Raw genomic sequence first — 25,006 nt, 5'->3', positions numbered from 1 at the left:
CCTCGTAAAAGACATGCGGGGGGTTTGGTGGGTTGTGCTCCCAACGACCAATAAAGTCGTGGGTGTATCGCTGTTTATATGAAAATATATTTTATTTTTAAATTTATAACGGTACATTCACTGCACGCTTTCAAGGGGTCTACAAAAAAAAAGAAGTGTGATACTTAATGACCCATCAGTATTCACAAAATCTCTCATGTGTCAAAAGGCCGCTGCTGAGTTGACACGTTATAATTCTGCCAAAGCAGCCATTAATCCCCACGAAGGATCATCATTTATATCAAGAATAACAAACAAACAAATGACATTTATTTCCATTACCCATTAAAGCCACTATTGCTTTAATTTCTTCCCCCAGAACCCTCACATCAAACTCAAACTGCTTTTCTATGGAAAAAAAAAAACATGAAAAAAAAGCTGAACTGTGACTGTGCTAGTTCAAGAACATCACAGAGGGGGGAGAGAGGAGAAGAGGGGAAAAAAGAAAGAAGAAGATAAATACATGGATAATTCTGCTGTATCTGATCTGAGACCAGCTCCTCTCCCCTCTGCCTTTACTGGTGTCAAGGCGGCGTAATGGAACATGCCAGAACAAAGGCTCTGAGATCAGATTGGAGCAGAGTTGAGCAGGCCATCTGGGAGGCAGGCTGAGTATCAGTCACTCTGCCTGCTGTCTGCTGCACTCACACTCCCCTCTGACTAACTGTGTGCGAGAGTGCAACTGTGTGTGGAAGTATGTGTGTGTGTGTGTGTGTGTGTGTGTGTGTGTGTGCGTGTGCGCGAGACACCTCGCACTCCCTTTCGACAGCACGTCACCGGGATCTTGCGACGGAGAGCGACCGATGCAAGGCCACCGCGGGGATACGCCACCAGGGCAGCCTCCGCCACTGACTGACAAATATATAAATTGATAAGGATCTCGGTGTGTGTGTGTGTGTGTCTGCGTGTGTGTGTCTGTGCTCATGTGGGTACCTCTGGGATAGGGCACGCTGCCTCCTTTACAGCGACCACACCCAGTTCCCATTAATGGAAGATGCACAATTTAAAAAAAGAAAGGAAGAAAAAACAAAAAAGCATCAACAACAAAAAATAAGCAGCAAAGCCAACGATTGTGTGCGCATATATGGTGACGTGTGTGTTTGTGTGTTGTCAGTTCCTTAATGGTCTTCTTTCAATCACACTTTGCACTCTAAACGTTCTGTGGTTTTGATTAGTATGATATCACTTTCAGGAAATAAAACTAGGGGGGGGGGGGTGCACATCAGTCATAAAAAAAATCACAAGATGTTTTTGCCTCTTGCGCGGCCATTATTCTAATGTGTCACGTGACTCCAGTCGAGGCCCCGCCGGCCCCTCTCCCCGTAGCCAAATAACGGATTGGGGCGCGAGAGAGGTGGGAATGTGGTGGTGGTGGTGGGGCGGGGGGTATTGACGGAAACGGTTTGAAAAGGGGAAAGATATTAAGAGAGATTGGGTGAGAGGCAGAGAAAGAAGATGAGAGAGAGGGAGAGAGAGAGGGGGGGGGGGGAGAGTAAAATGTGATGACATCATTTGAAAGGCATTAGGCTTTTAAAAATGCGCCCGGGGGGATTTGATTTCCTTACACCAGAGCAACACAACACCATCCGGCCTGATGCTCGCTCTCGCTCTCTTCCTCTCTCTCTCATACACACTCACACACCTCCTAACACCCCCCCCCCCCTTCCCCAATCCCCTTTCGTTCCTTTTTTTGATTTGGACCACTGCCATCTTTGTGAGCGTCTGGTTCATGCGAGTTAATCAATTTGAGGTTTAGTTACACTGCTGATGCTAGCATTCCAGCCACTGCTAGAACGTAATCTGAACTCGCAGAATTTATTAACCAAACACCAATTACCATTAAACACCACTGCATTATCCCCCTTCCTTTTACTACCTGACAAGGACTACTTAATGAAATTTTAGATTAAAGTTATTTGGTGCATGATTTACGGGGCGCTGAGAAAAGTCCTCATGCGAGGCTCCCTTATAGTGTGCACATGCTTTCGGTTGTTATTTAAGTTATTTTCTTCCTTTTTTTTCTAGGGAGTACACAAGAGATCTGAGATGTCTCTGAGGTATTGCAACAACCAGGTCTTTGGACCAAAAAGATGAAGAAGAGGAAGAAGAAGAAAGGAGGAGGGGTGGGGGGGGGGGTAACATACAGGAGCAACCGTGCTCCAAATTCTCCACAGCCTCCTCACCTCGTACGTCTTGTTCCACCGCTGACCCCATCGAGCGGACGATACCAAATAGTGAACGAATGGTGAGAATGAAAAGAGAGAAATAAATACAGAAATAAAAAAAATTTGATGAATACAAATAAAAATAAAAGGAAATGCGAGTTGTTGTTTACCCGTGCCATGTTTGCGAGATGAAAACAGCAGCAGAATGTGTTACATATAAGGCGGTGGGGTAAACAGGGGCACCAGATGTTCCTTGATGTTAATAATGGCATTTATTATTAATATTAATTAGATCACATTCAGCAATACATTTGGGCCATTTCCAAGTCAATTAAGCAAAATGGCATGCGGGAGATGTTGAAACGACATTTTAAGGCAGGTGTTCGGCGGTCCCCTATTAAAAACATTTTCCCAGCTCCTGAAAAACAACCCATTTTCGGGCCGATGTTGATTCATTCTCCTCTTTGTGTGCTCATCCTCGGTGTTTCTCTGAACGCTCCAGTTGGGACTGCGTCTCCACAACAACAGAAAACACATATTGGAGGTATGGTCGTAGATTTAGCATGCATTATCTAATTAAAATATACAGTATGTGGTGATTCGGATGAAGCACACATGTTGTGTCCACGCCCGAGGCGCAATATGGCGACCCAGACTGACGGGGGGGGAGTTGATCCAGCTATGAAATCATCATTATGACCGTTGTGGTGATAATCATAATAAAAAATACGTCGAGGATTACGTCGTTTACCATTCTGAAGATGAAACTCCCAAAAAACTCACAATTCTTTTTCCCCCCTCATCCGAAAGGCCGGTCCGCCTCCTTACACCGGGACACGCGGGTTCCCAGTGCCGTGGTTACGAGCAGATACCAGTTCCACCAACTCTAATTAGACAACACAAGCCAGAGGCTTCACACCGGGGGGTGGCGGGGGGCTTGTCTATATAATCTAAATAATCCCTGGCTATATGTGTAAGGATAAAAAAAGCTCCATTCAGTTTAATCTAGACCTCTGAATAGGGTCTCGCCACACCTTCGCGGGCCGGCGTGCGTTGATGTGTGTGCGCTCGTACACCGCCCTTTGCTTTTTGGCAGCGAGCACCCCTCCTTTTTCTCTCTCTCTTTTTTCAAAAGCTGGTGGAGGCAGCAGCCTTACAATGGTACATTAACAATCTGTGCGTTCATTTATCAGTGTGTGCGATTTGTACTCGCCGTTCATGGCGCGCTGCACTTTTCATGGCTGGAAATTAATGAACAAGCCTCCCCCTCGCAACAAACATGCACCTGTGCTGCAGAGATGGTAATCACAAACATTTATATTTATTAGTGAACGCCCGCACTAAAACTGGAGTTGGGAAGGGGGGTGAAAAAAAAAGGAAAGGAAAGACAGGATGAGGAGGAGGAGGAGGAGGAAGTTCAACCTGCTGAAAGGGTATTTTTTTCGTTGTGCAGAATTGTGTTAAAGTTATATATTTTTTGCAGCACTTTCTTGAATGAAAAGTGTGTGTGTGTGTGTGTCTGTGTGTGTGTGTAAGTGCAGGATATCTATTCAGGGAGTGTGATCTTCACGCTGTGAAGATTATTTCTCCAAAACTATGGGGTGAAGGGCATTGCTGCAAAAACAAAAAGAAGAAAAAGCCCACCACCGCGTGTGCTTATAGTAAATGTCCGGCCTGAAACACTGGCTGCTGAGGAAGTCTGTCAAGGGTGATAGTCCACCCCCCCGCCCCCACACCCCAATAGGTGGAAATGATGGACAGGGTGCTTTACGCTCTTCATTCATCTCTTTCCACTTCTCTCATCTCCCCCTCCCCCCTCCCCTCCACCCAGACTGACAGAAGGTGGCTCTCTCCCTCAGTAAAGGCTATGCCTCTGCCCAGCTAGGGGAAGAGGAATGGTGCCATAAGTTTCTCCCTGGCACCAGCCCACCTTTGTTTCCCCCCCCCCCCACATCCCCACCCCACCACCCTCCTCAAGTCTGTGTCAGGCTTCAAAGGGCATTGGAAAAAGACACACACACACACACACACATACACATGTTTGAGGAAGCACTGATGTCTCACTAACTTTATCATTCTAGCAGGGTGATCATAGCCCCGTTGAGAGGCTCTAGAAGAGGCTTGAAGGTGTATGAGTGAGTGTGTGTGTGTGTGTGTGCGTGTGTCTGTATGTGTGTGTGTGTGTACATTTATATGTTTGTGTGTGTGTTGTCCACCCCTGTCTGTATGTATGCATGAGAGCACAAAAGGCAGATGGGGACAGAGGTGGGTGTCTTTTAGGACATGGAGACAAGAGCAATTACTAATGTGTTTCTCTGTGCGTTTGTGTACACACACACACACTTGCCAATGTGTGTGTGTGTGTGTGTGTTGGTAGTGCTATAATAATCAGGGTGTATATTCATCATGCCCCCTCTCTGTCTGTGTTGGCAGGAAGTGGTGTGGTTACCATTAGTGAAGGATGACTAGCTCGCCGTCTCTTTTACTGGGCTGCTGCCGGGTTTCTCTGGGTCGAGAAATGTGAGGAGATGAAAGGGGAGGATTCAAGAAAAGTGCCGAAAAAAATTAAGGAAAAGGGAAAGGTGAAGAGGACATTCCAGGAGGGGAGGGGTTTAAGGGGAAACAAACACAGGAGGGGCGCAAACTATTAGAAAAGAAGGAAGAAAGGGAGGCAATGAAACAAAAGGAAATAGAAGGAAAAGGGACATTACAAAAGGAGGGGGAAGAAAAGAAACAGATAGATGCCATGTGGCAGGATAGTGGGAACGAAGGGAAGATTGAGATGAACGTGAGGAGGTTATCGAGGGAGAAGGGGAAAGGTGAGAAGACGATAAGGAAGCAAAAGGTCACGGCAGAAAAATCCTCTCCGGGGCTGCTTATCGAAACCCGGAGACTGCGTCCGTCCAGTCGCACGCTGCCCCTTTAACACCAAGTGAAGTACAACTCCTCCCCGAGCCGCCATTGATTTCCTATTCATTCCCGTGCATGCTAAATCAACAGCGAGCACAATAGGCCAATCATCAAACTGGGCTCCGGTAACCAGCACTCCCGCCCCGCCCTCGATCCACCTGGCACTAGCCCGGAGTCCATACTGTACCGCGGCATCGAACGCCCTGCACACCGCAGCCATTAGTGGCGTTATTCTCCATCAATGAAAATGAATCAATTAAGCCTCATTAAGGGCGCATATTAAGGTGGAGTAATTATCGAGTGGGGAGCGTGCGGTGATCGATAGCTCGGGAGCATAAATGTGCACTTAAAGACATATATTACCACGAGGGGCGATGAACACTTTTAACAAGGCCACCGTGGAAGGAGGGGAGGGGGGGAGGGGGGGTTAAAGTGGGTAAATCTGCTTCACGTCATGCATACATGGCGTGTGTGAGTGTGGGTGTGAGTGTGTGTGTGTGTGTGTGTGTGTGTGAGAGAGAGAGAGAGAGAGGGAGGGAGAGAGAGAGAGAGGGAGACTATCATAGCCTGGTCCGGCAGTAAATCCAGGAGACCAAGGACACGTCCTGTTTTCCTCTTCTATGAACTTGTCCAGCACCTCGGAAAATGAAATAAAAAGATTTATACTATGGCTGCAAACATCCTGCCCGTATGTGTGTGTGTGTGTGTGTCTGTCCACCAGATCACGAGAGATAGAGCTACACTATAAGAATAAATGCCCAATTCTAGCAAGGGGGAGGGGAGGAGTTTTTAAATGCTAGAGGCCGTCACCCTCTGGCCACCCGCATGCCAACACACACACACACACACACACAAACGTGCACAGAGTGACATGCACGCACACAATTCCATGCATAACGCCTATTAAAGAGCACGCTCTGTCCCAGTCGCATAATTCTAATTTGTTATGAAGGTCATTGACAGCAAGTAATAATCACCATTGGGGATCTAACAATTTGCCATTTCGGAACATTGAGGCACTGATGACTCAACTATTAATAGACTAAACCCCCCCAACCCCACCCTTGGCCCCCCTGCCTCTAAAACCCACATCCTCTTAAATTACTTAAAACGTATCATCTTTTTTCGTATTGTTTTCATCAGTCAATATGTGACATTTGGAGGAAATTTTTTGGGAAGCCTAAAAAGACTCCAGCTTGATAAAAAATAATGAAGTCGTAAAAAAAAAAATAACACATTAATTAAATAAAAGCAGCTTTTTAGCTCTGCTTCTGTTTCCTACTTGGTGCTTTTACAGCGATGTCTTGCGCGGAGAAAGAAACCCACCAGGGCCGCTTGAGAATGGGAGCCTTTCAATTTCAGTCCGTCAGTCCGGGAAGTCCACAGCAGTTAGACTTCTTGAGAGAGACCTTCCTTAGGGGAGATTATAGTCACCTGGTCCAGCCTGTTAGGGCTGAGAGGCTTTCACCTGGTCCAGGGGGTTTTTGCTATATAGCTGACTGGGGCTGCCGGCTTTTTTAGTACCTAACCAGGTTTCTCTCTCTTAAGGATGAATTTTCATCTCTCAATCACCACGTTACTAACTCTGCTTTCTCCCGAGTCTCCTTTTGACTGACTTTCACTCACAGGGGACCTATCTGCCTGATGCATCGTCCCATCTGCCTGATGGATCCATCGGCCTGTGGGATTCCTGCTCATGACTCGATCCCGCCTGCCTCCCCTCCCCGCCCTCTCCACCTCCTCCCCACCGCCATCTGCCTGCCATGATCCTTTCATCGTGGGAATATACCTATGAACTTACACTCTGTCTCTGTATTCATTCTGAATGTATTTTAACTGTCCTCTAAATCTGTCCTTCTGTACACATCACATCATCTGCATCTGAGATCCTCTCCTCCTGCTCTCCTCTCCTCCTCTTTTCTTTTTTTTTTTGAAGGGTGTTTTTTTTTTTTTTTTTTTTTCCTGGTTGAGGTTTGGGGGCAGGGATGTCTATGTGTGCATTGTAAAGCACACGAGAGAAGACAAATTAATTTGAAAATGAGCTGCTATAAATAAACTGAATTGAATTGATGAGTTGTGAGCCCCCCCCCCCCCCGCCTCCTTTTTCTTTTTTGCAAACAAATGCGCAGAGAGACACAATGACAAGTTTTATTTTAGACCAACTCATTTATTCTCCACGTTAGCGTCGCCCGGGCCATTCAGACATATGTGTCTGGCATTTGTCGGCAATCAAATAAGTCCGGGCTTAAGCTATTTTTATCAAGCGCGTTTGCTCTTTCTAAGTGATCGTCAGTGTTTGGGGCGAATAGAATGGGAGTTAGAATCCTTTATCTTTCAGAGGCTCAACAACTCAAGGCTAATTACAAATTAATCTGGATCCGGATATCTGCAATGCAAGGGCCCCAATAAGAACTTGTGGTGTGCTAAGAGGAACTATCTGTTATGTATTTATAGGGGAGCTCAACGCATGGAGAGGGAGGTCGGGGATGGAGCCGCCCAAATAAAAAAAACAAAAAAAGAGAGTGGCGCATAATTGTCTGCCTTCTATTTCCAAGCAGCCACATCAAGGCTGAGGATTGTGGATATTAATAATTGATCATTAGCCTGATATGGAAGATTGTGCTCAAGTCTTTAGCGGTGGAAGTTTGATGGTCGTTTTAGGTCCCTCCCAGGGGTCTCGAGCGCTGTCGCTGTACTTGTAGAGAAGGTCAAGTGGGCTCATCGTTATAAATGGAGCACTGTTGCCCTAAACAAATAAGAGGTCATGGAAATATGTTGTGTGTTGAACTGCATTGTTTTGCTCAATCTCTTAAAAGTTTTTAAAAGAGACAGCAAGAAGAGAACATCCTTGCAAAGCAAAAATAACCACAGGATGGATCTCCGCCATCACGCAATTATTTTCATAATGATGGCCATGAAGTGCAAAGGGCCAACTTGGCAGGTAATCTGTATTTGTTCCTCCTTTACTCTCGATATGGACTTTCTCCCAATGCAACATCCCATTCTGTAACTGAGAGGCTGGGTGAGAATGGTGTATGCCACGACAGACGTGTGCCATGAGAAATGTCTGAGTGCGTTTTCTGTGTGGACATTTTGTATTACGATCAACAATGCTAATGATGTCGACAAATTATTTTCGACAATTCACAGGCAAGTCCGAGACTTTCAAACAGTGGATTTCGAGACCAAGAGCGACCTTGAGCACTACAGGACTGCTCGGAATGGTTGAGTACAATCCCGAAGCCAAATGACTTCTGTCCTCAGCTTCTTTCTCTTTATGATCCATGCAGTTTGGAAGAACTCTAAGTTCAAGAAAGTCAACTGTGACTGATTTAGTTCCTGCTTGGCTCTTTTTAGTACACCTAGAACGGCAGTTGCTACAAGTTTCAGGAATGTCATCCGTTTTCACGTTGCAAAGAACATCTGTGTTCATGATATACTGTAAGTATAGACTTGAGAGTTACTTCAGATGGCTTCCACCTCATAAGAGAAAGTAGTAGCCCATCGTTAAGATACCATCATTTCTAAGAATGTCGTAGGTTAATATCCTTTATTCTTGTGAATTTTCCAATAGCCATTGATCCGGTCAAAGAGCAGGCCCGTCTCCACCGCGAATAGCCTCAGTGGAGAAGAACGCTGCGCATGCATGAAACTTTGACTTTCTTGAAAGAAAAACAACAAAACTTGCGAGCTCCTCTACCTGTGCTGGATGCAACAAGCGGAGCCACTTGGCGACGTCAAGCGAAGACAAATACAATCACTTGAGTCCAGAATTACTCCAGGAACACACGGAACGTCTGATCTGAGAGTGTGGCGGGTGCGACAGGAGTCAGCTTCCTGTTGTGGAAATGGGCTTTGATTTGCTGCCTGGTATGTCACTCTCTATTACTCACTCCGTCTCTGCAGCAAGTGTACTCTGTACTCCCCCTGGTCCCATGGTGGGGAACCTCTGGGCACCTTGACTGTCGTTTAACTGCTTGTGGCACGAGGCAGCTGAGGAAATGGGTCATTAAATCCAACGAGCTGGGGCGAGCCCTCCCAGTGCCCCAGATCTGTTTCCAATCAGATAGCCTTCTTTTACAGGAGAGACAGAAGCAAGCCGAGCACAGAAGCCCAAAGCAGACATTAGTGTCATGTGCAGCCCTACACTACTAATAGCAGCGGCTAACAAGGACCAGGCCATTTATTTATTAATGTATTGTCATCCCAAAGGTATCTTAGCGCTGAGATCATCCCTCTGTGGATTTCATGGAAAAATGTGCTCCACACCAAAAGATAAATACTCGAAATATGCACATGGCCACGGATCACAGGTGCATTAAATGGTGCTGAAAAATGCATAGGTTCACACCACATTGAAAATCAATGAGATATAAAAGATTACTGCAACTTTTCAAGAAATAGTTTTGGAATTTCACAGATGGCTTAATGTTCTTTTGATACTGCCAGGCTAGCAGCGTGGCTGTAGGTGATGGAGATGTCAGTCAGTCTGTCGTTCCAGGCTGATGGATTGCAATGGAACAAATGTGCACAGGTACTCGTGGGCCCCGAAGGACGAGGCCCACTGGCTTTGGGGAAACCGTGGCACACCTTTTGGTAAATAAATATAAATCATTTTCGCTAGAGGATGATTTCTTAAGACATGTGTGTGGATTCCTTTCTATTGGTAACACTTGTGAGCAATGGAGACTTAAGTCAAGGAGTTCAAGGTGTTTACTCAAGTATTCATACTTCAGGCTCACCTGACAGTTTTAGAGAAACAATGATACATGAACACCACAAACTGAATTCCTAAAAATACTATATTATTTTGGTAGATGTCATTATTAGTGCCTGAGGTTTATATAATTATATCCATTCTGAATTTATGTCGCAAATTTAGAATTAAGTAGTTTTGTTGCCAATCGTTTTTCTTCTCAACGTTATCATGAAGACACTTTGAATCACGTGGTTTGCAGAAATGTACAGGTACAACATATTTTTCTGGCGACTGGGTTGAAATCTAACCTTTCATGGGGGTAAAAAGAGAATTACATGAAATCTATAGAAAGTGACGGCAAAAGTTTCGTAGTTTTCAATAAGTGAGATCACACAGAAAACACGGTGCAACTTTAAATGACGTGACTGGATAAAGGGCAAACTACAATGCGACAACACTGTTATTAGATAGTCACCTCTGTTTATATATGCGTTTTAATATCTGCTCAAAGATATCTGCGCAATAGTTTTCAGTTGAAGTAAAAAAAAAAGACCTTGTCCTACTATTTCTGTTTCAAATCCTCAGTCAGCCACAGGGAGGGGAAACACAGAAAAAGCTCATTACACGGACCCCGATGCCTCCCGCTTTGACACGAGGTCTTCAGCTGGATCTCTGTGACTTTCCACGACTGTGACTGATCTCATCTACGAAGGAAAAGGGCAGGCATTTCGCAGCAAGGTAAATACTTCAAATGTTAACATGGGGAGTGTCTTCGATTTGTCCTTTTGGAAGATGCTAACGTGTGATACACCATGCCCACGCATCCCCCCAACCCCCCCCAACCCCCTCCACATCTCATTCACCGGCCTCACTAAATCGTCTCCCTTGCATCCCTTTTCTTTTTCTGTCATTGCAAAATGCACGTCCAGCGATATGAAAAAAAGAAAAGAATAAGAAAAGAGCATGAACAAAAATACTACGCACACTTGTTGCCCGGACTTTATCGCTACATTATTCTCGCTGCTCCTTCCGTTCATTTCAGAGGAAAAGATAAATGAACGATGCACATTTTGTGCACCTGTCCTCCCCTCCCCACCTTCCCCTTCCCCTAACGATAAGGGATTTCATTAACGTGAGAATGCTTGGGCTGAAAGAAACATAATTGCTTCAGTGTTGTTGTCCTCTCTGCTGCCGACGCCCTAATTTCCTCCTTGCCTTACTCTTGACTGTTAAGTGATCATTATATCAACACAGGGGATGGGCCAAGGGTAAAATATTGACAAACTGCGGTCATGTTCATGCAAAACAGTAGGAGGGGAGGCGTGGGTTTTGCGTGAGGCGCAGGGCGATGAAATATTAGAAATAAAAGAAATAACAAGAACGAGAGGGGAGGGGAGGAGGAGAAAGAGGGGATGATGGGTGAGGGAGGAATGCAAGGTGCTAATAGAGTGACAGCAAGGACACAAAGTGATATGATCACGGGGGCCGGTAATAATTTAACCATCGGCGGGGTCCCGATCCGTCACCTGTCCAACCCCCCTTCCACCTTTCCTCCCCCCACACCCAGTCCCCCTGATGGATAACTGCATGTAAAAGATTAATTTTTTGGGGGACTTGCCATTTACACAGCGTTGCACCTGGACGCCAGGGCGGCACAATAGACAGTTTCAAATGTCAGGGAGCTATAAGGAAGTAAGTAAGTGAGAGGGAGAGAGACGGGTTGACCGGGCCGCATTTTAATTAAGAGGCACACTTGCTGACACAAACACATGCAGTACGTGTGCATAAATACACTTGGAGCCTATTGGCATCCTGTTACTCCGGCAGACACATGTGCACAGGCAGGCATTACCATGAGAGGGGACCGGCAAACGCACATCTAAATCATTTCAATTGCATGGACAAAACACACTCACTCACACACACACACACACACACACACACATATATGCACACCCTTTAAGTTGAACATCAGTGCAATTAAGCGAAAGATGCCCCGTTACAACCTTCATTCCACACCCACCGCTGACCAGTCGAGTCCGTCTCGTTGTGGCGCGGCGTCACAAAGAGCGCTCGGCGGTCGTCTGGAAGCGCGTGCGTGGGATTTACCTATCTATCACAGAGCAGACCTGGCTGTTGAGCCCGAGCCAGCGCCACATGATTGTGTTAATTAATCTGCCATTGTGAGCATGGGGAACAGCTGCACGGGCTCTCGTGGCTGCGTTGTCAGAGCAAAACAATGCAATGTTAAGCTTCCCCCACTGAATCTTCCATTACAAAGGAGCCCCAACAACAGGGCTAAATTCATGAATCCACAGATCAATTTTTACCAGCACTAATGTCTGACCTTTAAAGCGAGGGATTCTTTTTTTCCTTTTTTCTTTTTTCTTAACATGCTTTATTTGGATTTTAAAATATGGGCAGATATGTGATACCTAGGATTTGGGCCAAATGCCCCCCTCCCCCCTCCCCCCTCCCCAGTCTGGAAAGCAAAAAGCACTGTGGAGAGATAGAGAAAACGGAGGGTGGGGAGGATGGATGGACAGAGCTAGAAAATGAGCAACAGAGAGATGGAGGAAGGAGAGGGGAGAAAGAGAAGGAGGAGATCAGCACAACGGAGACACACAGATGAGTGCGAGGAGTCACCAGCTGGGTGCTGGTATTTTAAAACAAAACGTCTAACGCGATTAGCGGGGATCCATCGATCGGTGTTATGTGGCGTTAATTTAGGCTGGGGAGAGGGGGAGGGAGGGGAAAGGGAGGTGAAACAAGCTCTGTGTGTGCTTTACATCATAGGTGAACAGAGCTGTTCATGAAAGACATTTCAAATTCGTAATTTTTGACGATATATCAGTGCGGGAAAAAACTGAAGAGACAGTTTCATTTCCACTTATTTAAATTGATGTGTGCTTTCATGTGACTGGTTTTCAGAAAACTGAATGGATTGGTTAATACACAGCAGTCACATGTAACTCTATTTTTTTATTTGCACGGGGGGGGGAGAAAAACAGAATCCTTGCATTAAGACCTCCACAATGAGACCAAACTCTCACATTCATTTAGGAACAACGTTGACCGAGGGAATACATAAATAAAATTAGGTAAACTCGGCTGCCACCGCAAATTACGTCCACAATAAAAGACTTCACAAATAAATGGTTTAGCGCCTCTAATTGAGTTCACGAAATGTTTCACGAGACAACCATTTCACTGCATTCATTACGGCGCCGCCGAATTACAATGGCACCGCTCGCAAGGAATCACAGCCATTTCCGCCCTCTCAATGCGGCCGACCAGACTCATCTTGGTTTTCTTTTCTTTTTGGGGGGGGGGGGGGGTTAGAGGGGCCTGGAAGAGATGGGAGACGCCGTGCCCCCTGTCACATGCTCTCTACAGCGAATGGCATGGCCTTGGTGCACACTTGGCACTTCCAGAGAGATGGTGATGCACCCAGAAAGAGAAAAAGAGGAGGAAAAAAAAAATCATCAAGATGTCTGGCTCTCGGCCGCGCTCTGCAGCCAAGCCCTTCTGTCTCGCAGAAAGCCCTCCAACAGCCCACTGAGCCCACAAGACGTCGGGAAGCAGAACGCGAGTGTAGAGAAGCCCGGGCTTCTCTGCGCTCACGGTTGCGGGGAGAGGTGAACGTGACCCGCCGCTTCTTCCAGGTTGGAAAGGGAGACAGAAAAAGAAAAAGAGGTCCGTGGACGCGATTTGAATGGCAGATGAAGGAGGCGAGGCATTTCCTTCTCCCTGTGACACTATCTCTCAATCTGCACCCCGTTTCCGCCTGCCAAACGCAGAGTCAAACAGTGACGCTGAATATGGCAGTGAATTCCAAATCAGTGGCTCAGTTGCCATCTTCTTGATAGACTGCACAAATGTTCTTTTCTTTCTTTTTTCTTTCTTTTTTTTAATTACAATTCTCGGGCACCAAGTGTTAAAAAACAGTTTTGAATTACTTCAGACTTCTTCGAAAACCTGCTCACACACACACACACACACACACACACACCCACACACTTGCGGGGCGCGGCGGCAGTGAAAGCCTGCAGATGGGGAAGGGTGACACGGTGCTAACTCGCATCTCAAAAGTGACGCCCGCCGCGGCGGCTCACCTGTCCAACGCGGCGGATCTTTTTTTTCTTCCGTTCGAGCCATCAGATGTTGCGTTTGCCGCAACGCTGAGCAGTGGAGAGCATTCCGATCAGAAGACGCGCAAAGCCTGAGGGGTTTCGGTGCAGTTACACTTGACAACTCAACAGGACACTTAGTTAAGCTGGAAATGGGGAATTTGTGACGCCAGAGAAAGGGAGGTTGATATATTGTCATTATCTTCTCCCTCATGGCTTTTTTTGTATTTACAGCTAAAATGTTACGGAGGGTGTATCGAATTAGAAGATAGAACCTTCTTTCTTTCGTCTTCTTTTTTTCCTCACCCCCCGTTCTTCCTCCTGCGGTATGCTGTGCTGTCGGCTCCCTGATTGTTGGAGTATAAAAATAATCGTCATGGAAATAGATCTCATTGACAACGTGCCATGTTCACACTGTGAGCAGCTTGTGCCTCGTGAACATAATCCAGAAACGTCCTCCAAAAACTTTTCCTCCACAAACTTTCAATCCCTCATCCTTGTTTTTGCCCTTCTCCCCAACAGATGAAAAGAGGGAATGCCAGGGAGACGAAATCCTGTCTCGTCTAGAACCAGCAAAACAGGTAGAGATGTGAAGAGCGGGGGGGATGTGTTGGGGGGACTCAAGGATCAAGAGGCGAGGGAGGATGGGGGACAAAAGAGGGTGAGAGCATTGAGCGAAGAGGACCAAAACATTGAGAGGGAGGAAGGGATGGATGACCAAAACGGCTTTCCCATCCTCCTTCTCCTTCTCCCGAAAATCCACATCCTCATCTCTGTGTCTAATAGGAAAGACCTGATTCTGGTCCTGAGAGCACTGCGCCGGCACGATTACACCTTACCTGCGAGTCCTGCCAGGAGAGGTGGCATTTGGCTGATCTACCACCCCCACGAGGGGCTTGTGGCTTAGCCCCAACTTAGCGCTGTGTCTTGAGACGGAGGACGGTTAAAGAATGAGGGAGGGCCGCTGGGGAGGAGTGAGAGTCCCCACCCCCCATGCCAACTCTCGCTAAAAGCCCAGGATAAACCCTGTGTCCTCGGGAGGGAAGAGGCTAACTTCTCTGGGTGGAGGCCCAGGGGGTTAAGCGATGACACCTCCGAATGTGGCTTGCCTGAAAGTCTTAAACCGGGGGAAACCTTTGTGTCCTTGGTGAAAACACTCGGTGAAGCGCGGCACTGTGAATGTGCTGATCCGGCGGGAAAAAGAAAAGGCTGAAAGTTTTCTTCACAACGCTCGTGAAGGTCTTCAACGCACGCAAAAGTCGACGCGCAAAGTCCTTGAACAAAGTCTGTGCTCCGCCCAAGAACCCCCCCCCCCTTTCCTCTAAGTGCTTTCTGATTTAAGGGTCGATCCAGACCTTGTCCAGGTGCATCATGTGCAGGAATTCCGGGCCCCTAATCGAGGCCCTGGGAGAAGCACAAAAAAAAACACTGAGGATCCTCGCGCGGAGGCTTATGCTTCGCACGCCGACACCGAGAGGATAAGCGAGACACTCCACTTTTGCTATAGCAACCTTATCATCAACATAAACATATGCTCACTGTGTGGGCCGTCGGGCAGATGCTAACTCGGGGGCAGGTACAAAAATATAAGGGGACTTGGCAGACATGACGGGATGGAGGCTCATTAGGAGAGCTGCAAATGAAAGTGGGGAAGGCATCTCATCAAGCACATGTTCAACACTCGGTCCATAAGGGAGCTTTACCTGGGGCTGTCGCGATGGGAAGGTGTTACTCTAATCAGACAAACAGTCGCTTTTATTTACAGCGAGTACGAGATGACACAAAACGTGCATTAACACGTCTTCTGTTGTTGCCTTTGGTGAAACAAACACCTTTGTTATTTTGTAAACAAAACATCCCACTAACAGCTCCCGCTTTTTTCTCTTTGCGAGTTAAGATACATTCAAACAACATATGCTCTTGAAAAAGAGCACAATAGGTGTAAAGCGTCTAAATTGCAATTGCGGCGCATCTCGGAAAAACAAACACTTTGCTTTGTTTCCAAGACAACTAAGACAATGTGATTCCTGCGGCATTGTGGGGACTGCCACTCGCTCCATTGTGTGTGACGGGCTTAAGAGTAGATCGAGGAGCGCGAGTGCTCAGAAGCTCACGCTCCAGCCTATTGCGGATCGGAGATAGTCCGGCGGACCGTCTTCGCCGTGTGTGCCCTTGCCAAGGAGTTAAGCTCAGCGGGCTAACGCTGTCTCCGCGCTTGCAAAACACCCCGGTTTGAAGTCGGCGCCGATGGATAAGACCCCGTAATGCTTGCTGTGATTTGACAGTTTGTGTTACTGTTACTTCCCGTGCTAATGCTAAGCCCAGTGAAGAGATGCTGTTCCATTCTGTCGGGGGATTTAAAGGCAATCAGCCCCAACATTTGTTTTTAATGTGTGTGTGTATATATATATATATATATATATATATATAAATATTATATATATATATATATATTACATAGGCAAAAAGCTAATCATAATGGAGCCTGCAGCCTATATCCTCCTCTTTCCTCTTTCTCTCTTTGCCTTCCATGGCGACAAAACGAATCCAGCTCTGAACCTAATTAATCCACAAAGGTTTCATGTCTTAATCCCCAAAGTCAAGGGGGTTATTGTCCTCACAAATGAGGTCAATGTCCCTCCCAGTGGAAATAAAGGGAAGAAGGAGCAAAACACATGGAGTAAAGGGAGGGTACCGCGGATGCTTGCTTTTCTTTCTCTACAGCTCTCCTGGTGAATGGAGGTGTGATAGCGTGGCGAGAGGCCCCGCATACGGGGACCCGGAGTCGCCCGCTATCTGAGGGCAGCCGGGGGGAGGCGTCGACATGCACACGGGGCATCGCGATGTGAAAAATGGGCGGGGTTGGGGGGGGGGGACTGAATGGCTCACCGGTGCCACAACGGACAGAAGAAGAGCCGACGGAAACATAAAGCCGAGACGCGAACGAGGCGGCGCAGCATGACAGCAGCGCGCCGATGGGCGAGCGGAAACGCCTGCCAATCTCGAGCACACAGACCTCTTGAACCAGGTGGATAAGAAAGCTGGTTCTGATGCTAATTGTCACTGAGGCAAGTCACTGTCAAACTCCGAGGCGAGGAGGCGTCATCCAAGTGTGACAGGACGGTAGCCATGATACAGCCCTCCGTCTGCGGGGATGACAAGGGGGGATGTGACACACATGGCCACGCCATGCTGCCTGTAGCACAGTCGCCACCAGCGGCCCACACAGGGTCTCTGCGGTGAAGGGGGGGGGGGGGGAAACCCTGGGAATGTAGCAACCGAGCTGGGGCCAAATGCTCAACGCTAACCCGGGTGCACCGCGGGGCCTCGGTCTCTGCGGACCAACTGGCGACCATTGACGAGAGCGCGTGACCATCCACGAAGACGGCTCCACGTCTCCGCCCGCTTCTTTTATCGTCCTGGCGAGAGATTTTACAGAGATCTTTGGAGTCATCCAATCAAGGCCTGGCTCGAGGCAGTCCCCCCACCCCCCTGCCCCGAGTTGCTGGCCAATGAGAACTCGATTGGGCGGCGGGTCAGCCAATAGCATGCGTGTTGAGAGGAGGGTCAGCCATCATGGAGGCCCGACGGAGGGAACGGAGTCCAAGATGACGCAATCGACAGCTTGACGAAATCTGTCGCAGTCAAAAGTCCACGGCCACTGCACGCAGCGAGCGCGGCGGACGGGCGAGCTTCGCCGGGGGCAGGAGAGAAACCCCGCTCAACAGGCTGCGCGTGTCTCACACGAATAAAGCCGGGCCACCGCCTGCAGCGGGCGCACAGACGACCGTTACTTGTGTCCCAATCTGGGGAACGGTACCGCACCCACGTCTCCAGAAGGATCCGCTAAAGCGTGAGCGGGAAAAAAAAGGAGGCTGTATTCCCCACAAAGTGCTTGATTTCCCGTGCGAATGATGATGCGGCGACACACAATGACATGCATACATCAAACGCATCAGCAGAAAGAAGAAGAGCAAACCTGCGCCGTTTTTGATCACTGCTAATTACTGTACCTGCACTCCAAGAAGACTCGAGGAGTAAACAAAGGGAGAAGTTGGAAAACGGGGGAGAAAAAGAAAAACTAGAGAGGTGGGTGGGGGAGAGAGGGAGGGGGACACACAGCTTGGTAGCAGACATTCTAATGTCCAACTTCTCTGTGACGGCCGGAATAAAGAGAAGTTTATATTGTCATCTCCACATTGCTGGTGCTGGGTTTTGAAATATGACTTTAAACTGACAGAAGGAATTAAAATCTGTAAACGCCACAATTCTTGATGTCAAATTTGAAAAATCAGCTGTCAGGAGTTGGTGTTTGTTGATTTTTATCAACTGAAGGGGTTATTACATTTCGAGAATGTGACAATTAAAAATCCCTCAATCATTCCCGTGAGCGTCCCGTAATCGCGCCAACTTGAAGTGATGGAAGTGATGGAAGTGAATGGGGGAAAGAAAAAGTCCAGTTGGACATTCTGGATCCCCTCTGGTGGGCCTGAGGTCCAAATACCAACTGGAAAACAGAGGTACAACATATATATTATTGACACGATATATGATAAATATCTGATCAGGGAGGGGAATTATTCTTTCATTTGAACCAAATGTGTGTCGCTCCCTTTCCCAGGACTGTGTTCTAGTTGAAATGAAAGGTCTGATGGTCAGAAGCAGGTCTACGAGGCTCACTGCTGGAAGAGACACGATTGGATAATACCTGACATGGAGACTACAAACTCACTTGACTTGAAGACTTTGAAAGCGGGGGGTTACTGAGCTGTGTTTTTTCTTTTATTTATTTTTTCCTACACGGCGCTCTCCGCCTGCATGCCTCCCCTTCATCTCAGAGGATATATAGAGGAGAAAAAAGATTTAAAAGGACTGGGGGATAAAAAGAAAAAAAAGCTCAATTGTTTATTGATTTTATAATAGGCTTAGTGCAAGAGAAATAAAGTGAGGGGGCTGGTGGGGCGGCGTGGTCAACCGGAGGCGATGGCGTGACAAACACGCGGCTTACGAGCAGGTAACAGCGGCTTGAGTCCAAATGCCGGGATATCGGCGTGAGCCTTTTTTTTTTCTTTCTCCAATGCCCGTTTGTGGCATTGTTATCCTTCCTTTTAAACCAGTGGAGACATAATCGCTCCCCTCGCAAACAGGGCACGGCCTTGTGGGTTTGAAAGTGGAAGGGAAGGGGAGGGCGGGAGGGGGGCTCACTTTAGGATGAAATGGCTCTGTAAGAGAGTGCGGGCGCATAGGTTGAGACAATCGAAATCACAAAGAAACAAAGCTGCGACGGTTCAATTTCTGTCTGTTGATAAAGAAAAGAGAAAAAAAAGGGGAAAGTCAATTGTGTGAGGCTTGTGTCCTGCAAAGTATAGTGTGACAGACGTAATACGTTTTATAATGCTTTTAAAAGCAGGCTCTTTTGCGACGGCGTACAACGGTGTGAGTGTGTGAGTGTGTCTGCCAGAGAACCCACGGGTGTGTGTAGGGTCTGATATATGGATGATAACACTAATTAGCTCGTTTTGTTTGGGGCACAACACTCATTAAAAACCCAGTGGGGCCATTAAAGTTACCGTCCCTCCAAACCATCGCCGCCGCCGTATCCATCTCGGCTGCTATCTCGCCCGGCTCGCCCTGCCTTTTAATGGCCTCTGCTTCAGGTTGTTGGGTTGAGCAAAGATTTGTGGGACTTGGATCACTTCTCTTCCTCCCCTCTCGCCCCAGCTTCATCTCTCTCTCTCTCTCTCCCCACTCCTCCCTCTCGAGCTGTCTCTCTTCCTCGCGTCACTCCACTTTCTCCGTCTTTGTCTCTATCTGTCTCGCTCTCCCACACATACCAATTACTACATCCAGTACCTCCACTGCAGTCTCCGCGCTCCATCCGTGTACACTAATAGCTGTTTGCCTAAAAGAAAAAAGCCAGAGGAGGGTGGAAGGTGGGCGGGGGGGGGGGGGAGGGGTACGGGCTTCTTCAGTCCCCGCCGAGAGTGGTGGGGAGACACACGGTTGTTTCCGAGCTTTACACAGCGATGTCGCCGTAATGCTGACAAAACCTCCGTGCGGTTCAGCGCGGCTTGCTGTGCCATAAGGAGCCCGTTGCTCTGCAGCCGGAGAGACTGGAGGCGGAGGCCTGCCGGGATTAGGAGAGCAGGTGTAGCATCCCGCTAACGGATGCGGCACAAAGCCGCATTCAAGCTCGCGCTCTCTGGGGCTAGCTGTGCTGAAGCTAACGGCTTCTGCTCCACTAGCGGAAGGGTTCAAGTCAATCCGCTGCACGCGTAACTGTCGCGATAGCGCGTCGGGCGGAAGGACGTCCAAAATGGCGTCCGGGGAACGGTGACGCGGGCTTCACCTCCATCGAATGAGTTTGCAAATTTTTAATTGTGGGCGAAAAAAAAAAAAAGAAGGAAAAAAGCCACGGACAAAAAACTGCAACAACAATGAATGTATCCTTCTTATGCGTATTGACTGTGTATCGAAAGCCAGATGCATCTTCTGCCTCTTTGCCACAGAGCTCCATTGTTGCCCAAAATCTATTACCAACACACAAGTGTGTGTGTGTGTGTGTGTTGCTCAGAAGGGGACACTAAATGGACACTAAATGGTAACCGGCTATCTACGTTGCATCTATGACTATTTATGTTGCATTTATGACTATCTATATTGAATATGGGACAAACGCTGCGTGAAATGCTTTAAAAAAGGAGCTAATTGGACGTACAAATACGCACAGGCACAATTTCATTTGTTTGACAGAGAAGGCCATTCACACCGTCAGTCTTTAGAAACCAAAAGAATATGTATGTCTTTTTTTTGTTATTATGGCATAAACTGTGAAGCCAAAAACGATGCAGGAAAAAATAAATATATTTTTCTGTAAAAGATGAAATCAGTAATTGATTGTACCTGCGACCATGAGTTCAACCAAATGTGTATAAATCCACCGCTGAATAAAGTCCCACTATAAAAATGGTCTTTTTACTTGCATATGAGGAACAGTTGCTCACAACTATATTGTCCCAGCTGTTTAAAGAAATGATCTTGCTTCTTTCTCTTTTTTTTTTTTTTACGGTGATAATTTCCATACCCAGTTTAGTTTTTTTCCAGATTCACATCTTCAGCAGGAGCTAATGTGCTCGGGGGCTGAGAGGCTGAGTGGGGAAGATAACCGCGCCGCTGATCCCAGTCTTCTTTACACACGAGTCGTTGAGAGTACGACGAACACACATGCAACGAGACGCATTGTCCTCTAAGACGAACGCATGCACACGGGGTACGCGCCGCTACCCCTGTAACCCCGGCCCCGGCTACCCTCCCAGTGCCCGGGCCGTGTCCCGTACCCACTCCCTTTTACCATGTTGTTGAAAGGCGAGACTCTGAAAAGATCCTGGGTCTCAGGTCTGGCTATTAAGAGTGTTGATTAGATATATGAGTTTGCCATTTGCCCACGGAGCGTAGAGTGTCTCCGACAGAACTGGGGACCATATGGCTGGTGAGAGATTTCCCCCCTCTCTTCCTCTTCGCGCAGCCTGACAGCTGGATGGCTGCTAACTGGGGACGAGGAAGCTTGGCAGCTGCAGCTGAGAGCAACGCTTTGATGCCGCTCGCCCTTTTTCACTTGTCTCTCTCTTACTCTCTCTCTCTCTCTCTCACACACACACAGTCTGATTAACCCAGACACTCACAACCGAGCAGCGTTAACTAACGTGAACTTCCTACAGGTTGGACAAACATGCAAGAGAAGCGGATAAAAGGCATGACCCCTGCTGGTCTGTTCGTGGACAGTTTTTCTTTGTTTGTTTTTTACTGATTACAAGTAGTGACTCGACAAATTTCCCCTTGGGGATTAATAAAGTATATATCTATCTATCTATCTATCTATCTAGTGTTACTCGTTTACTTGACTAGTCTACTTGTTTATTAGCTTTGCTTTAACGAGGCAGCGACTTTTATTTTGGCGGGCCTGGTTTGTCAAACGCCTCAATTGTTCGAAGGTTGAAACACACACACACACACGTTCTCTGCTTCCAAAGATGTGCACGTCTGCTGTGGAAAAGACGTCAGAGCGAGGGATGGAAGGAGGGCACCCATGGGTGGGATGTGGTGATGGTTTATTGGGGGAGAGGTAAGGAGGAGGAGGAGGAGGTGGAGGAGGGCCAAGATGCCATATATGTAGATGTGGAGGTATACGACTGGCAAATAAAAAAAAGAAAGTCAAAGATTTTTTATTTATTTACTCCATCTATATTTAGTTTTTTGCATTTGAGTAAAAGGGATCTTTCATCATCTCTTCTTCTTCAACAACAACAACAGAACACTGAAAGATGCAGATACCTGGATGCTTTACGCTTTGTGAAAGAAACCCTTTGAAATTCTTTTTTATAAAAGTGTAACAGCAGGAATGTGTGGTGATTTGCATGTGCGTGTGTGTGTGTGTGTGCTTTCCACTGCACTGTGAGCCACAGCAGTATGTTTCAGCGCACCGCTTCTCTTTAATGAAAATAGCTTTAAGTACACTGTGTGATGTTTTCTAATTGAGGTCAATCCAGACAATTATGAAAGAAAAAGTGTTTCTCAGTGCGATCCCATATTTTGGAGCAGCTTCTTCTCCTGCATTCCTTTCCAACACGTTCCAAACCGCTCGATTGCTGAACCGTCGGCTCGGTAACGCAGCGAGGTTAAAAAAGAAAAGAAAGAAAAAGCCACGCAGCTTGTTACTGCAGACCTCACGTTAGGTTTGATGGATGCAACGCCACGTTCAACACCCAAACTACAGCATCAGATCATCTCCATCCTACCTTCCCTCTTTCACTCTTCCCATGCTCCCCCTTGTGTTCAGTCGCCGCCTGATCCGAGCCTGCCCACTCCCCTTCGTACCACTCGCACCCCCGTGCCCCTCTTTTGCTTAATCGTTCTTTTTTTCTTCGACCGCGTCCTCCTCCCCTCGCTCATTTGCCTTTACTGTATTTCCCCCGCTCTCCCAGATACATCCATCTCACTCTCGCCTCCTTTCTTTCTTCACCCCGAGCCAGCTCCTCCCATCACTCCTCTTGCAAGGAAGAAGGCCCCCTGTTGCTGCCTGCTATCAACCAGCTCTGAACTGGTGAACGTGGTGTGGGCAAAAGGAGGGGGGGAGGAGGAGGAGGAGGGGGAAAGGAGAGGAGCAGTAGGGGAAGGGAGAGAGCAGAGCGGAGTTTGGCTGGAGCCAAGAGGAGAGCAGCTGGGCACGGCTAACAGGGAATGATAATGACCTCAGAAATCTGCTGTTCGCTCCACAACAATAGGGTGCTCAGTCGCCTGGAAAATTGTGTTCATCAGCTAGCTCTGCTCACTTACTAATTGACATTGCCAAATATTTTAAGAACAATTGGAATGTGGCAGGGGGAGAGAGTGAAAAAAACGGAGGGGGGGGGGGGAACGAAAGCTCAGAGATCTTAATCCCTGGACTTAATTCCCTTCACTTTTCCACCCTTCCTCCCTCTCCCCCCTTTGTGACGAGGAGGTAGCTACAAGTAAGGAAAGAGAAGAAGAAGAAGAAAAAAACGCCGCATTTTTCATGTCGCTTTCTGCTCTCGTGTCAGCGCCCTGATGTTGACACAAAAGGCTTTTCATGTGACCTGTCAATGGGGTTAAGAGGAGGAGATTGAGAGGGGAGAGAGGCGGGGGGGTGGGAGGGGAAGACAAACTGAGAGAATGACAGAGCGAGGAGAGAGAGAGCGAGAGAAGAGGAGAAAGTGGGGAGGATGAGAAGAAGAAAAAAAGAAAGGAAACAGCAAGCCAGAGATTCCTCGCTCATGGTATCACATGCCTGGCCCCTCCATTTTTAATGAGACAAAGGTCAATGTATTCTCTTGCTCTTTCATACACAGGAGGAACCCCAATAATGCCCAAGTTAACTTGTTCAAACAAACCCCTCCCCCCCGACTCCCCAGCCATCCACGCCGCCCACCGTCCACTGCCGTCCATCTGCATTCCCTGACCGAGGGAGCCCTGCCTCGTTTCACAGGAATTCCACATTGACAGAGTCAGGCAGCTGTCAGCCGACAAGGGGGAACTTGGCATTGGCCCTCATTCAGCTCCACCCCCCACCCCCTCCTCCTCCATCCCTCCAACCCCCCGCTGTTAAGCACACACATAAAAACAATCAAAAGAAGAGAAACTCCCCCCCCCCCCCCACAGCTCGGCAGGAGGAACAAACGCGCATTTACTCCGTGCATTTACATGCGCATCCTGAGGTCGAGGCTGCGTAAACACACACACACTCCAGCGCGGGTTTGTGACTGCGACGTTAATTCCCATCTTTTCCGTCTCTCTCTCCTTCTCTTTTCTTCTCAGAGGCTCTGCCCGTTACTTTTGAGCCTCTCCTCTCGCATGTTCAATCGACTTGAGTTCCCCCAGCATGTAAAAAAAAAAATGAAAAGAAAAAAGAGCGGCAGTGGAGAAGTCGCGCTCGTGTGAATCACCTTCTCTTCCCCCGTCCTCGCTCCGTTTTAGCAATGACACCGGAGAAGATAGCTTGTTGATGTATTAAGAATATTAATATGCAAACAGTCGACCTGACGTAGTAAGGCAGCCTTCTGTTATGGAAAGATAAATATTATGTTTTAAATATAAAAACATAAAAAGGAATGGGGCAGACAGAGGAAGAGGGAGAGAGGAGGGTATGTGAGTGTGTGTGTGTGTGCGTGTGTGTGTGTGAGAACCAGCTTGTTCTAGGAGAAAGGTAAGCTATGTTTTGGCAACGATTTGGAGTTGAAAAGAGTGGATGGCATAATGTGATGCTGTTTACTGAGGAATGTGATGCCCTGTCATCTCTTCCTTTTTTCTCACTCTGCTCAGTCTCTCCCTTCTGGATTGCCCGTGTCGTTCTTTTTTTCTTCTCTTTTTTTCCATCGCCTCTTCTTCACTCTTTCAACAGTCCATTTTTTTATTTTTTTTATCCCGTCCCAGCTTCATAACCAACCAGGGAATCCTAACGTGATCATTAAGACATAAAACGGAGCTGATAAATGTTTCATAAGGACACGGCTAGCCACTGATAGCCACCCAGGAATACTGAGGAGCCA

At 47.5% G+C, this 25,006-nt stretch overlaps 1 protein-coding gene across 18 annotated transcripts in view; it reads right to left on the bottom strand.

Moving 5' to 3' along the window:
* znf536 (zinc finger protein 536) overlaps nucleotides 1–25,006 on the bottom strand; it is a 217,669-nt gene that overhangs the window by 74,076 nt on the left and 118,587 nt on the right. For 15 of the 18 annotated variants that reach the window (XM_056412195.1, XM_056412212.1, XM_056412193.1 and 12 more), the window contains one exon: nucleotides 2,223–2,243. The exons of the other annotated variants lie outside the window; for them this stretch is intronic. In XM_056412195.1, coding sequence (XP_056268170.1) covers nucleotides 2,223–2,243 — 21 coding nt within the window. The remainder of the gene's footprint in view (nucleotides 1–2,222; nucleotides 2,244–25,006) is intronic. 18 annotated transcript variants of the gene reach the window in all.

This window comes from Pseudoliparis swirei, chromosome 4 (assembly GCF_029220125.1).
Source record: "Pseudoliparis swirei isolate HS2019 ecotype Mariana Trench chromosome 4, NWPU_hadal_v1, whole genome shotgun sequence".
Lineage (NCBI taxonomy): Eukaryota > Metazoa > Chordata > Actinopteri > Perciformes > Liparidae > Pseudoliparis > Pseudoliparis swirei.
This window is presented reverse-complemented; position numbering and strand designations above follow the sequence as displayed.